The following is a 15346-nucleotide window of genomic DNA, read 5'->3' on the forward strand; positions in this document are numbered from 1 at the left end:
TGGGAGAAATCCGGTGGGTCACGCTTCATATATTACACCACCCATATTGCCCCCAACTACAAAACCATAGTCTTCGCTGAAAGAGGAAACCGTACTCACACTTACATGGCTTGAGCCTATCCCCTTGTTTGCGATACGCACTATTGTAGCCATTCGGCTTAGCTCTCATTTCCTTCGATGCGAGATAGGGTGTTGGGGCAATGGAGAAGAGTCAAATCGACTGTGCACATTATGCTCATTGCAAGTTCGAGAGTCTGAGTACCACACACTACTAGAGTGCTCAGCTTTTGGGCACATGCGAACTTGCTTCTCTCACATTTTCAGCCATAGCTTAGACCTACACACTTTCCTCTCCCAGCCACAGTGTGGGCTCTCCATTGCGACTCTCATTACCACAATTTTGGAGCATCGAAAGTCACTCATCATCCATATACATACTACATCACATGTAACTTTGGTTCCATAGGTCATATTTGACCTCCGAGGACGATAATAAAATCTATCTATCTATCTATCTATTTCACACACACACACACACACACCCCCTGCAATACTCTCATTGACCAAGCATTGGAACTAGGGAGATCGAGACCCCCACGACTGAGGAGAGGAGCTTCACAACATCGACAAAGACTACAACAAGGAATCGAGCCATACTTCTCGTCATCTAGAGTACAATTGAGGATGGATTCATCACTCATTATATCACCCTCTTATATTGGGCACCCATTGTATCAAGGATCACATATACCCCACATAGTTCCATCTAATAGCACTTCTAGATTCATTTCAGTATCTCTTTTTTGTACCCATACATTGTATCAAATTCACCAATTTGTAACGGAGTGGTCTCATGGGTCATTTTGGCCTTTTGAAGACGTTACTATATTATTTCAATTTTCATTTTGTGTGTGTGTGTGTATGTGTGGTGGAGGGTGTGCAAGTGTTTCTCCTTACTGGTGCAAAGATGTAGCTTTGGTTTAGAGTTTTAGATTCAGGGCAAACTAAATATGGTGCTTTGGAGATTGTATTGAATAGGTCAATCAAGCAATTTGCCTTTGAACTTGGAGGTTGTCCATTTGTTTTTTTGCATTGCTCCTGCCAATGAAGTCCTTCCAAGTAAGTTTGTGTAGCGGATCAAAGAGATGCATAATCAACAATTTATGCCACCTTATTTGATGTTTGTGTTCTGCATATTTCCAATGAGTTGATAAAGAACAATGACTTTTTGTAGTTTGTAAATGGTTACTTCATTCAAGGACCTCACTACTTTCTTTGCAACTTTTTGTTTTGTAAATCCTTTTATTGGCGTTGCCTTTCAACGAAAAGGGAGGGTGTATGCCAAGGGAATTTCAGCCCACATACAACAAAGTACCTTTCAAATATGTAAAGGTATGTTTTACTTTTCTCCCTCTTTAATCTCTCTCTCTCTCTCTCACACACAGGGTCTAAGAACTTCCTTTTCAACATAATGTTGGCACTGCCAGAGGCAGTTGCTATAACATCAATTCGATAATTTTCTACAAAAGTGTGGCCTTCATTATCGCGTGCTTTTGTGGAATTATGTGTTGTCATCGAAACCCCTCCATTTTTGTGCTCTTTTCGCTTCCTTCTCTGATCCCCACCGTCGATCCCATTTGAACATGCCCGTGCGAGATAATGCGAAGGTTCACCTCATAGCACGTGCACTGCACACAAAGCCAGCAGCACGGGGATCGTGAAGGCTAAGATCTTCTTAAACCATTTGCTAATTAGCTCGTTAATCATGCGATTACAGCCGTGCTCAGCAATGGCTATGGTCCAACAAGCACCCAAGAGAATTCAAACAATTGCAGAAAGATCAGGAGAGAGAGATTGTGGAGAACCCAGGTTGCACCTATAGCTTGAACAAACAATTACAAAGCGAGTTTTGCAGCATTTATATAGCTCCCGAGTGAATTTATTTGCCCGCCGACCCAAGACAAGACAAGATGCTTAAAACAATCTCTACATCCACCAAAACCTCTCACGTCAGTATTTGTCCAGATGAAATGAATTAAGTCTTAAGCCCCCAAAAAGTGCTTAACCTGCTTTTCTTTCCAATTAGACAGAAGCTTCTGCCCAACAATATAGGCAAGTATACATCTCTGACATATTAGCAATTGCCAGTGTCGAGTCCAAAAGGAATTTTTGGCAAGATCTCTAAGATAGACTGAACACCACAATTTGTGAGATAGATGATGCAGCGCGATTGAATATACATGGGGCCCTTGTTGCGCTCCTTTGCATTGTTTAGAAGAATGGCCATTGATGCCATCAGTAGCACAAATCTGCGGCGGCTACGTTTTCTTATGACATATACAACAATAATGGTGGCCATCTTCTGGTAACAGGTAAAGACTCTCAATTCTGTAATGCTAAACCTAGAATCCATGCAAGAACCTGCTTGAGGATTCTGCAAAGCTCCTTGTCGATTGTTGTGGCAAAAGGCATAGAACATTAAAAAAGAATTTTCTCTCAACTCTTCAAGTCTTCTGGTTCCAGGCAACTGTGCGGTATCGCACGAGCAGGATGAATGGGGATCAAGCCTGAGAACTTGGTCTTGGAGCCAAATATATCAGGCACTGTGCTCATTCTCTGAGAAAGCTTCTTGTCTCCTTTCTTATCCACCTTCCAGTTTTTCCCATATGCACTCCGCAATGCTTCAATCAGCATTTCCGTGTTTAGTGTTGCATCGGATACCGCAAGAAGGTCAAGATCTTTATCAAGTGGAGATTTAGTCGAATTTTTCTCCATAATGTGCCTGTCATGAGGCAAAATACTGTCTGCAATGCACTGTAGGAAAGCTTCAATGCGTCGAATTTCTGAGCGCACTGCATTAGATGCCACAACATAGGGTCGGACCGTCTCATTATATGTCTCCACAGCAGCTACTTTGGCTTTATGCTCAAGAAGCGATGACTGAAGCTTTTCTGCATTTCTTAGCTTCACTTGCTCAATCTTATCTTTATGTGCCTCTTTTGCCTTAGCAACCTCTACCTCATGCTGTTTTTCGACTAAAGCACATGCCTCCTTCCATTCCACTTTCTTCCGCTTTACTATTTCGTCGTTTTCTCTGACAACTTGAGCAATGCGGCGTTTAAGGTCGAGCCGTCTCTCTGCCAGCTTCACATTCTCCTCTTGCACTCGAATCTGCTCTGCTTCAAAGTCATCCATGGCTTTATGAAGAGTTGCCATGTTTTCTTTGTCGATTTTTTCGCACATTCGTTTCCAAGCTTTACGTGTCTTCTCCTCATTCTCCGAATTCATCTTGTTGTATGCTTTGATCTTTTCTTCATGCAAAGAGATTGCTCTTGTGACTTCAGCTTTATGAGATGAAACAGCATACTCCTTTCGTCTTTTGATGCTGTCCAGAAGTTGCACCAGAGCCAATTTCTTCCTTGCATTATCCACCCTAACCTCCTCACATCGCTTTTCAAACTGTCGTTGTGCCTCTAAGATAGCCTTGGCATTCTGAACTTTGACACTCTCAAGTTTCTCTTCATGCACCTTCCGTGCTTGAGCCAGAATAAGCACATTGGACTCTCGAATAGCTTTACAATTTGCTTCGTGTTCGTCCCTAGTAGCTTTATTTATCGTGGCCACCTTCTCATCGCTCTCCTTTTGTCTCCTTGCCACCTCCTCAAGCCCTTCTATGTGCTTTTTCTTTATCCTCTCTAATTCTGTAGTATGCTGCTCCTTGGCTTTTTCCATAGTTGCAATATTTCGCTCCTCCACCTGTTTCAAATCCTTCATAAATTGTGTTTTTGCATCCTTCTGTGTCTGATCGTTCTTTTGTTTGATTTTAGTGACTTCATCTTTCCATTTCAAACCATCTTCTATCATCTGTGTATTTTTCTTCAAAACTTTCTCGACTTCGTCTTCCCATTGGGCTTTCGCCTTCTCCTGATGAGCTTTGTTTCTCTCCTGTGTCTCTAGCACCAGTTTTTCGTATGCTTGCTTTGCACGCAGCTGCGTTTCTGCATTTTCATTTCTTACCCTTTGCAACTCTTGCTGGTACACTGCCTCTACTTCAATAACCTTCTGTCTGTGTGCTTCCAAATGCACCGTATGCCTGGCTGATGGATATTTACTCTCTACATGCTTGATGATATCCTTGATATCCTCTTTTCTGCTGGACTCAGCATTCTTCCTTTGAATGTCTTCAACCATTTTCTGTGCCCACAGCATATCAGCCAAATCTTCCTCTTTGCCTTCTAAAGGCTTTTGCTGGGCAACTTTGAAATCATACTCCATAAACTGCCCACCAGTAACAGCTGCTAGTCGTTTCAAAAATCTACATCTCAACTTGCTTGTGCGCATGCCTATGGTGTAGATTGGAATCGAGTACCTCTGGATTTGAGCTTGTCTTTTCAAAGATTCTATTATCTGTAAACACAGACATTTTAAATACAAAAACCAAAATTTTTCTTTGTTTTCTGAAGAGGGGCTTTTGCAAGATGTACCCATTTTATAAACTCCATTTTAACAGTTATTCATACAGCTTGAATTGCTTGCTTCCAGACTAGAAACAACTTGAGATTAATGAAAGCACATAATGCACAGATTAACTTTCCTAATTCACACAGATAATATGTAAAGACTGTTTTCTCTTCATAGCATCATCAGCAGGGAGTGCAAAAGACGTAACTTACAAGGACTGGTTTGTCAGATTTCCCTTCACTAAATAGATAGATGCAGTCTGCTGATGTTCGACTCATAGCCAGATCGATCGCCTTGGAAAGGTTTGTTGTGCCAGCAGGACGCCATCTTGACACCCAGTTCAAAGCTGCTTCAAATGTCTCTGGACTCTTTACCCTCATTGGCTGCAAAATATTGATTGCACACGAATGACTTGAGAAAATGCAAGCATTGCCTAGATAAGAGACAAAATTGCTTAATACTCAATCAACAATTAACTAATTTCCGTAAGCTAGTTATAAAGCAGTAGTCGCACCTCTAGTGGTCTTAAATACCTTGACCCAGCTGCTTGCTTGTAAACATAAGAGTTCTCGATGTCTCCAAAGCTCCACGCATCAAATGAGAACATAATGATGTCAAAATGAGTGATTGCTAAATTAGCCTGAAAGAGAACACATGGTTAGTCTAATGAACAATGACCACCATAACAATGCAAACTTTTCTTTGTTTGGAGAACAAGAGCTACCACATCAGTTACAGTAGAGTATGCAGTTCAGATTTGTCTTCGCAATGAACTGGTGATAAGTGATTTTAACTGAAGTACAATAGGAAGCCTAAAACTTGTAACCTTCTTACTTTGACTTGCTCAATGTTCACTTGAGATTGACATTTCCAAGGCTTCAGTTTACTCTGAAAGTTGGCTACAAGCTTGCTGCATTAACTTTCACTTTTTCCAAGATAAAATCGATCAAAACATTAAGACATTTTCAGATGGAGCACATCCTGCTGGCCACTGAAATGTTGAAACTAAATGCTATCTCAATTTACTTGGGAAGCTATAGTGAACTCGGCTTTTGTTTTGAGCATAAAGGATCGTCACATCAATTTGTACACCGCCCAACGGGCTACATCCCTCCTACCAAAAGAGTGCACCGTACAAAAAGATGGAGACTCTCCCAGAATGAAAGACATATACGGCTAAAGTCACAATTTGGGAGGTGGCTTGTAGTGCCTGTGAATTCCATGACCCACAGAGAAAAACGGTCCAGGCCGCCATAGCTGGATGAAAGCCTAGCACAGTCTCTCAGCCCTGTCGGAGCTGTCCTCAATGAATCATACTGTTCTCTAAGTATGTGCATCAGATCCAACCTGAAAGCTCACACCATCATTGCCGAAGGCTCAGGTTGACCCTCAAAAGTCTCAAGCATCTGGCCCAATTCTGCTCTAATAATGTCGTGTGGTACTGAAGGCTTGCTGCGGAACAAGTGTGAGATCATACATATCTGTGGTCTCTCAATCTGTGTCCATGAGGTGACTGATCGTCAAGGGACCCATACTGCTGCAGCATACATCAAAGCTGGGGTGACCACAGTGTCGAAGAACCACCCCTTGGTGCGGGGCTCCTTAAAGTGTGCCAGATGAAGTCTCCTCTCTAGCATGGCTAAAGCCCCATAGCTGCTGGTGAGTCTGTCTGTAGCTGTCTTTACCATGGTGAAGCGCCCGGGTGGGCTCGCAAAGGTGACTCCCAAGTACACATAAGACTCCACCATCTCTATCTGTCTACCTACAGCCATAAAGACTACTGCACTCCTGACTGCCCAGAAAGTATGGAAGATCATGACCTTGGTTTTCCCAAGGTTCACTATTAGTCCACTCTGAGTACACAATTCGTCAAAAGCCTGGAGGTGTTGCTGTAAGCCCTCCTGTGATTCAGAGATCAAAACAATCTCGTTGGCATAAAGCATGATATGTACAAGGTCTGCACCCTCGCCACCAGCTCGCAGTATATAATCTGAGATCTCATCAATGTAGATCTCGAAGAGGGTCGACGAGAGTGAGCATCTTTGCTTCACACCAATGGTGCAAGGAATAGGGTCTGCTATGCCTCCAGGGCAGAGTACTCTCCCTGCTACTTGCTCATATAAAGCATATATAGCCCAAGTCAGTCATGGAGGTACACCCAAGCTCTGGAGGCATTGAAAGAGCCTCTCACACGGAACTGTTGTAGCAGGGCTACAGTGTCACTTGCACAAGACAGGCAGTTAGTTACAGTTGGTCTAGCGTTCACACTGGACGGACTCTCGCTTGGGCAGTGACACACGGCAGTGATATGGGTGGTGATCTAGTGGACACTGTGGCCAGATCACCACCACCACAATTTGGAGATAGACTTAGCTGGATTGGGATATTTTGCTAGCCGTTGGTGGCTCTTTATGATTGTGTATGTGTGTGATTGGTTCTAGTCGTAGTATGCTTTATCTACTTTCTATGGTCTATTGTCTTGAGTCTTGTGTTTGTGTCCAGCACCGCACATCTGCACTGTCCCTGCACATTGGAGCCTGGACACCCCCATTGTACCTGCGAAACTTGGGCTTGGAGCTGAGTGTGCTGCCAGCCAGAGTCTGTACTAGTTTTATGAGTTAGTCTTTCCATGGTGTTTTGAGTCTACTGTTGCGCCTTTTGAGTTGCTGGTTCCATTGTTGTGTTGCATTTTCTTTCTGTTGGGTGAGGTTTCACGCAGATTGCATTGAGGAGCACCCACTAGTAGAGAGCACGACACACTTTGCTTCCTACAAGTGCTCTCATTTTTGGCACGCCCAGTGGGATTTCAACTGAAGTCTCACCTCGCATGACAAGAACAAAGTCTGGTCGCCAAGCTTCCCAAGAAAATTCATGGTCAAGAAGTGGGTGGAGAAGGCTCTCCCCAAGACTTCTCAGCAAAATCTCCGAGAGAGTATCCGACCTGAAGCCACTCTAGAGGAGTTTGTTGCTACTACTACTAGGATAGAAGGGGCAAGGAAGCTATTCAACAACCCTCCTCAGGTGAGACTGCCTCAATACTCTTGGAAAGTCTATCTGACCCCTTGACTTCTTTACGCAGGGAACCCTATCCCTAGGGGTTTCAGCAACCCGCTCTCTCTCAAAATGATGACGTGGCATGATTGCCCGCGGACTGCTGACGTGGCCACTGTACAGACAGGTGACGTGGTTGACTGTACGGATTTCCGGAATCTGCACTGACATGCTGATGTGGCAGACAATACGAATTTCTGCGTTTTGCGCTGACAGGTGCTGACGTGGCAACATGTGTGGAATTCCGCTTTTTGCGCTGGCTGATTTTATGGCAGATTTTGAGCCAGATGCTTTTGAGGGATTATTGCTTTTGAGTTTGAAGCTTTTGGGGCTCTGCTTTTAGCACCCCTTGTAATGTTTATAAGTGACCCAAGGGGGCTCACATCTCAGAGCATCTGGACGCAGAGTCTGAGAGCGAGCACCCGCGGGAGTTGTACTTTGCTCAAAGATTAATATAAAAAGAAATACCGAAAGGGGAGCCAATCTTTGGGCCCAATACCTTTGTGCACGGAACTCCGCCGGACCGTGTCGACTAAGGTACCCAGACGTTGTAACAGATTCACCACTTTTGTATCAGTTTGGTCTCATAGGTCATTCTGGCCTTTTGAAGACGTTAATATAACATTTCATTTCTCTCTCTCTCTCTCACAGGATGAGGATTGGGAGAGCATACGATCATGATGGTTTAGTGGCTGAGCATTTCACGCATGCCAGAGATCTACTAGCAGAGCTTCTAGCAGTGATGTTTAACCGTGCCATGTGTGAGGGCTTGCCTGATACTTGGAGCCTATCTACTATTGTACCTATCTTCAAGTCGGGAGACCCTATGGAGCCTGGGAATTATCGCACTATCATGATTGGACACACATTGGCACGGTTGTACGCATCTATTCTTGAGCAGCAGTTGAGTAGATGGGCAGAGAGGGAGGGGATACGCGCAGCCGGGCAGGCAGGGTTCAGGAGGGGTTTTTCTACTCTTGACCATATCTTGACACTCAGAGCCATCATTGAGGAGGGTAGATCGCGTGGAGACGGATCTATTGTAGCTTTGTGGATTTCTGCAAAGCATTTGACATAGTGCCTAGAGCTAGATTGATGCGCAGATTACAGTAGATGGGAGTACCCATAGAGCTCATTTGGGGGGTCATTGCATTATACAGGTCAGTAGTGGGGCAGGTACGCACCTCAGAGGGTCTATCCACACCGATACACTCCACTATTGGAGTGAAGCAGGGCTGCCCGCTCTCTCCTACTCTATTTGGTATGTATGTGGATGAGGTTTCTGACTACATTGAGAGAGATGGTGATAGAGGTACACAGCTGGCAAGGACATGGATTCCATTATTGTTATATGCTGATGATATTGTGTTGATCTCCGACTCTCCGGAGGGGATGCAACGTCACTTGGATGCTGTGAATAGGTTTGCTCAGGAAAGTGGTTTGTCCGTCAACCTTGGTAAAACCAAGGTCATGGTATTTAATACCACCCCACAGTGGATCAGGAGGTCAGCGACAGCATTCACATACGGCCAGGAGACTGTGGAGTATACAGATGCGTATACTTACCTCGGAGTGGTTTTTAGTGGGCCAGCATTTTCATTGAGGAGGGCAGTAGAGACTAGACTGACCAAAGCCCATGCAGCATTGGGTAGATTGGAAAGGATGTGTTCACAGGTTCAGTTTCAGGAGCCTCGGATGAAGCTCTGGCTCTTTGACACTCTGATGGCTTCTGCATTGCTTTATGGAGTTTAGATTTGGGGACCTTCATTGGATCATCACGGGAGGACACGCCGCAGTCATGGATGGGGGGACATGGAGAAGCCTCTGGTCTCTATGATCTCGCGGCTCATTAGAGCCAAGGCTTCAGTACCACGTGCTATTGTTCGAGTAGAGCTAGCTGCCCCCCCACTAGTGGTTGAGGCGCTCACCAGATCTGTCTCCTTCATACACCGCATGTGGGAACTTCCCAGAGACAGATATGCCCGCCTTGCACTTGAGTCCTCTCGACAGTTAGCCATGCAGAGAGATACAGCATGCTGGTATGGGGAGATGACATCATGGTTTCAGGCGCATGGGTTCAGCATAGACAGATTGCCTCCCTTCCAGTACTCACTGGATGCACCCTCTCTGACTCTTACACAGTCCGAGATCACTAGGCTCATCCGCCAGGACTTGACTCAGCTAGACACCAGGAGGACATGGATACAGCCAGCACAGGAGCTGGGCACGAAGATGGCTTTCTACAGAGAGAATCTCCTCCAGCTTACGGTTAATGGTTTTGTGACGAGGCCCAGATACCTGGACACCCACTTGTCTCATGGGATACGATGTGCTATCGGCTAGATACGCACATCTTCACACCAGCTGCGGATTGAGACTGGGAGATACAGCGGAGTACCAGCAGAGGCCAGGACATGCCCCCTGTGTGACATCGAGCCTGAGACAGAGTTGCACTACACATGCCACTGCCCCGTCTACTACGAGATACGAGGCCGCTTCCATTGCTTGTTTAGAGAGGGCTTTGGACCATTCTCCAGAGTCATGCAGTACGAGGATCAGAGATGCTTGGGTTTGTTTTTGCTCGAGCTACGCAGACACAGAGAGATCCTCATGAGAGGAGAGGCTAGCCAGTCTCAGAGACAGATCACAGATTTCTTTAGAGCTGCCATTGGACACCCGGAGGAATTACTACCACAGCAGAGCTCGTCGCCTCACACCAGAGGCACACTGATCGACCGAGCGACTGAGCTGGGGAGATCCAGACGCCCACGACTGCGGAGGACTACACAGCATCGACAGAGGCTGCATCAGAGGATTCGGATCACTTTGGCTCGACATGCAGGACGCCCGGTCAGACTACTGACCATGGAGGAGATTGATGAGATCCGCCAACGACCGATGCTGGATCTCTTGTGATCTAGTTATCCCAACTAGCTGCTTAGTTCACACCTAGTAGTTTAGGATTCCATAGTATTTTATTGTGACATTTGTCATTTCATTTTTGTCATCTTGTTACTCTGACTTTGTATCAGATCCACCACATTGTAACTTTCTGGTCTCATAGGTCACTTTGGCCTTTTGAAGACGTTAATATAACATTTCATTTCATTTCTCTCTCTCTCTCTCTCTCTCTCTCTCTCTCTCTCTCTCTCTCTCTCACCAGGGACAGGTATGCAAGGCTTGCTCTCGAGTCATCCAGACAGCTGGCATTACAAGGAGATACATCATGTTGGTATGCACAGATGAGCTCATGGTTTCAGAGGCATGGTTTCAGCATGGACAGGCTGCCCCCTTTCCAGTATTCTCTTGATGCACCATCCTTGGCTCTTACACGGATGGAGACTACTAGACTCATTCGGCAGGATCTTATCCAGCTTGATAGCAAGAGGACATGGATAGAACCATCACGGGAGTTGGGTACGAAGAGGGCTTTCTATAGAGAACATCTTCTTCAACTCACAACAGACGGATTTGTCACACGGCCCAGTTACATAGACACACATCTATCTCATAGGTTACGATGTGCTATTGGCCAGATTCGCACATCTTCACACCAGCTTGGGATTGAGACAGGTAGATTCAGAGGCATACCAGCAAACAGTAGGATATGTCAGTTATGCCATGCAGAGCCAGAGACAGAGTTTCACTACATATGTCGCTGCACAGTCTACTATGAGATACGTGGACGCTTTCATTGTCTATTCAGAGATGGTTTTGACTCGTTAGACAGAGTCATGAGATATCAGGATCAAAGATGTCTCGGATTATTCCTACTTGAGATTCAGAGACATAGAGACGCTCTATTGAATGGGCAAAGACAGAGACAGTCCCAGAGACGCATCTCAGATTTCTTCAGTCTGAGTACCACAGAGTCAGAGGGGACACCACCACCAGAGAGCTCGGGTCCCACCCATACACACATCAGCGGTACTCTCATTGATCGAGCTACAGAGTTAGGGAGATCGAGACGACCGCGAATCAGGAGGGGAGCCACGCAGCACCGGCGGAGATTGCGGCAGTGGATCCACAGGATTCTAGCACGACACCCAGAATGTCGATCGGGATAGGCTTCATTCTACTGCTATATTGTATCATGGTGACACTTATCCCCATTTTGTACCTTTATGGTGATACCATTGCTCAGCCTACCAGCCACCCATAGGAGTCGGTAGCACTCCTATCAGTTCTTTGTTTGTAGTTTTCTTGTTTGTACCCAGACTTGGTACTAGACTCATCATTGTAATCAGTTGGTCTCATAGGTCATTTTGGCCTCTTGTAGACGTTAATATATCATTTCATTTCATTTCATTTCTCTCTCTCTCTCTCTCTCTCTCTCTCCATTAAAGTTCAGTGATTATGAAGTTTCTGTTCGTGTGTTGCTATTGATTTTTCGCTTGGAGTGTCCAAGCCAATTACAGTGGTATCAGAGCATAGAAAGATTCTTCTTCTACGGAGAATCCGATCTTTTTTTGCAGCACGCGCAGGTTTTTGTGAAAGAATCTTCGTGCCTCGATCCCGGACTTATTAGGCACTCCCACCCTTCATACATCGCGCATTGGGCGCACTCCCGTCTTCATCGCTTTGTCTTACAGGGCATAAAGCTATAAAGAATCCTAGATTACACACGGGTTCTCGTGGAGAATCTGACAGAGATAACACCTCTCAGTGGGAAGGCAAAAAAAAGTTGAAAAATCAGGCGCGGGAATTGAAGAAAAGAATGAAGATTTGGACAAATTTGTTTTCGACGGAAAAGTTTGCCAGAACGGAGTACAAACGTCAACTGCAGATTGGTATATGTGTAAACAAATTAATTAAGTACTCCGTAGACCCGAGATTGGCGAAACACCTGAAGAATTACATGATTGATAAGATTTACTCGAGATGGCGTGTGGCCATTGCTTCTCCTCTCAGATCGGGAGGAAAGCCGAAAGGACGGACGAGTGCAAAAAAGGAGAACCTGTACTCGCAAAAAGAGATGGACAAGAACTCTTGAAAAGAAGATGAACCAAAGGACCACCTGAAGATAAACTTGAGAGTTACAGAGTAGCAACCGAGTGCGGAAGAAAAGGAAAGATGAAAGCAGAACTGGTACCACAATGCGTGGGGCTCGACCCGAATCAGATGAACAGAAGTACAAAACTTCGCCATACATGGGCAAAGATAAAGATCCTGAAGCCCTCATTTTTCTTTGATGGAGGAGCCAAGGCCAACTTCTTTTCACTTGAATTGGCGGCTAGATTTGGAATTACGCCCAACAGGCTGAGGCCATAGGCGGAGGCAGTTCTACTGACACCCGGACAAGATGTTGCCATTACATCAATCATTGGCAAACTTCGTTTGCAATGTCACGGGTGTTTAGGGCATGAAGACTTTTATATCATGCCTTTGGAAGGGTGTGATGTCCTCCAAGGAATCCCTTGGTACCACAAGAACAACGCCGTGGTTGACTATCGGGCTAAGAGCGACTTTGACAAATGAAGGGCAAAGAGATTGTACTTGCAATTCAGTTTCTTTACTCGATTTTCTTGAGAGAACTGAATGATGATTGAAGTTCGAATATGTTTGACCTCGAAAAGGAACAATAAGATTTTCTGCAATAGGGATTGATTGTTTCTTTGAAGGCGTACAAAGCGAGTTGCCTCCTTTACGTCCTAAAGATCGCATGATTGATTCCTGGTAGTACACCATCGAACCGGCCACCTTACAGAGTTAGCTGAGACCAAAATAATGAAACAATGAACCAGAATAGATTTCCACATTACGAGGATCGATGATATACTCGACAGACATCGGAATTCTACTTGCCAAGTTGATATAAAGAGTGGTTATCATCAGATCTAAATTGCTCCTGGAGATGTCTGCATGACAGCTTTCAGGGCGACTTTTGGGATTCTTAGAGAGTTTTACAACAGGAGTACAGATGGATTTGGCCAAGAGTGAGACTATCTGCGATTGGCCTGACTTGAAGAATGTTCATGAAGTTAAAAGCCTTTTAATGCTCATGAAGTTAAAAGCCTATTTTTTGGGCTTGTATTCTTACTAACGGCGGTTCATTTGGAAGTATGCAGAGATAGCTTCGCCTTTGCACTTATTGACTTAGAAAGGAGTCTCTTTCTTGTGGGGACCGACAAAGCTGACTCACTTAACGAAAAATTGACTACTGGACCAGTCTTGGCTTTGCCATACTTGCAAAAGCCATTCAAAGTTTCTTGTGATGCTTGTGGTTGTAGTCTCGGAGCGGTCTTATGCAAGAAGGCCATGTGATTGCTTTTGAAGCAGAATGTTTTTAAGGCCAGAATTGGTAGAACAAACTTACGAAAAAGAGCTATTGGGAGTGATCCATGCTCTTACTCAGTGGCGACATTATATACACGGAGCCGATTTCACCGTTTTTACTTATCATCAGAGTCTACGCTACTTCTTATCACAAAAGCAGCTTTCGGAAAAGCAGATATGGTGGGTTAACATCTTGTCACAGTTTCACTTTCAGATTGTTCATGTTCAAGGACACTTAGTGGCAGATGCATTGTCGTCTTGGCTATTTCCGCGATTCATCATATAAGCTTCGAGGATATAATTGATCAGTATGCCACCGATCCGGATTTTTCCGATGTGTTTACTCAGATACAGAATGGGGAGTTAGTGCCAGGGTATTCCATATGGGATGGCTACTTGATGAAGAAAACAATGTTGTGTGTTACACAGCCGTTGAGGGAAAAGGTTTTGACAGGATGCCACTGTCCACCATTTGTCAAAAACCGGTGACGTGGCATAGCCCTAGACATCAAGTGGGTAGCAAACCGGACACACACACACACACACACACACAGGAGGGGACAGTCTCGTGAAATGCGGGTACTAGCTGACGTGGCAGGTTCCGGAATTTGCTGCGGGCATTTCGCTGACAAGCTGACATGGCTGAGCGTACGGATTTTCGGGATTTACGGGCATCAGTACGGCAATTTACTTTTTGCGCTGGAAAAAATCCTACGCAATTTTCTTGGCAGCTTTTGAGTTAAATTGCTTTATTTTGGTAAGCTTTTCACTGAAAGCTTTTGGGGCTCTGCTTTTGGCATCCCTTGTAAATGAAACAAACTTGGACACTCCAAGTCAAGATTCTACCGCGACACAGCAGAGATTCACTTCAAAACAGTTCATAGTTCAGAATTGACTCGACACGGCCCGACGGAGTTCCGTGCCTAGAGATATTGGCCCCAAAGACTCTCGCCCCTTTCAGTATTTCTTTTTGTATTAATCTGAGTTCAAAGTACAAGGGAGTGGGAGGGTTCTCACTCTGAGACTCTGCGTTCAGATGCTCTGCAGAATGGGAGCCCTGCCCACGTATATAAAGGTTTACAAGGGATGCTAAAAGCAGAACCCCAAAAGCTTCCAAGTTTAAAGTAACTTTAAAATAAAGCATCTTATCCCAAGCCTCTCCAAAGCTTGCATAGAAAATCAGCCCACGCAAAATTCTGCCCAGCTTTTTGCGTAGAAAAAGCTGTCCGTACAACTGCCGTGATTTGCGCCACAAAACGCGGAATTCCGTACAACATGCCACGTCAGCACTCATTGTGATTTTCGGATTTTCTGCCAGGTGTCTCTGCCGCCTTTCACGGGCTTGCCAGCTGGGGGTGTGTGTGTCCAGGCCATGCCACGTCACCGGTTTGTGACATACCCCCCTCTTGAAAGTATTGTAATCGCCCTAGATTACGCCTGCAAAACAGATAGAGGCCATAAACTGTCTTAGCAGACACTGACTGTTAGTACCGACGCACTAGGAACACACATCTAGCACATGTACCAATCAACAGTCACATCACAAGACATCACAAAA

At 45.1% G+C, this 15346-nt stretch overlaps 1 protein-coding gene across 3 annotated transcripts in view; it reads right to left on the reverse strand.

Annotated features, from left to right (window-relative positions):
- Window positions 1-2365: 2365 nt before the first annotated feature.
- The window catches only part of LOC147453444 (uncharacterized), an 80871-nt gene continuing 67890 nt past the window's right edge, over window positions 2366-15346 (reverse strand). For all 3 annotated transcript variants that reach the window (XM_086515622.1, XM_086515623.1, XM_086515624.1), the window contains 3 exons: window positions 4976-5101; window positions 4674-4844; window positions 2366-4407 (listed from right to left, as the gene is read on the reverse strand). In XM_086515622.1, coding sequence (XP_086371748.1) covers window positions 2497-4407; window positions 4674-4844; window positions 4976-5101 — 2208 coding nt within the window. In that variant the 3' untranslated portion in view covers window positions 2366-2496. The remainder of the gene's footprint in view (window positions 4408-4673; window positions 4845-4975; window positions 5102-15346) is intronic.

The sequence above is a fragment of the Adiantum capillus-veneris genome, chromosome 7 (assembly GCF_014529385.1).
Source record: "Adiantum capillus-veneris isolate H3 chromosome 7, ASM1452938v2, whole genome shotgun sequence".
Classification (NCBI taxonomy): Eukaryota; Viridiplantae; Streptophyta; class Polypodiopsida; order Polypodiales; family Pteridaceae; genus Adiantum; species Adiantum capillus-veneris.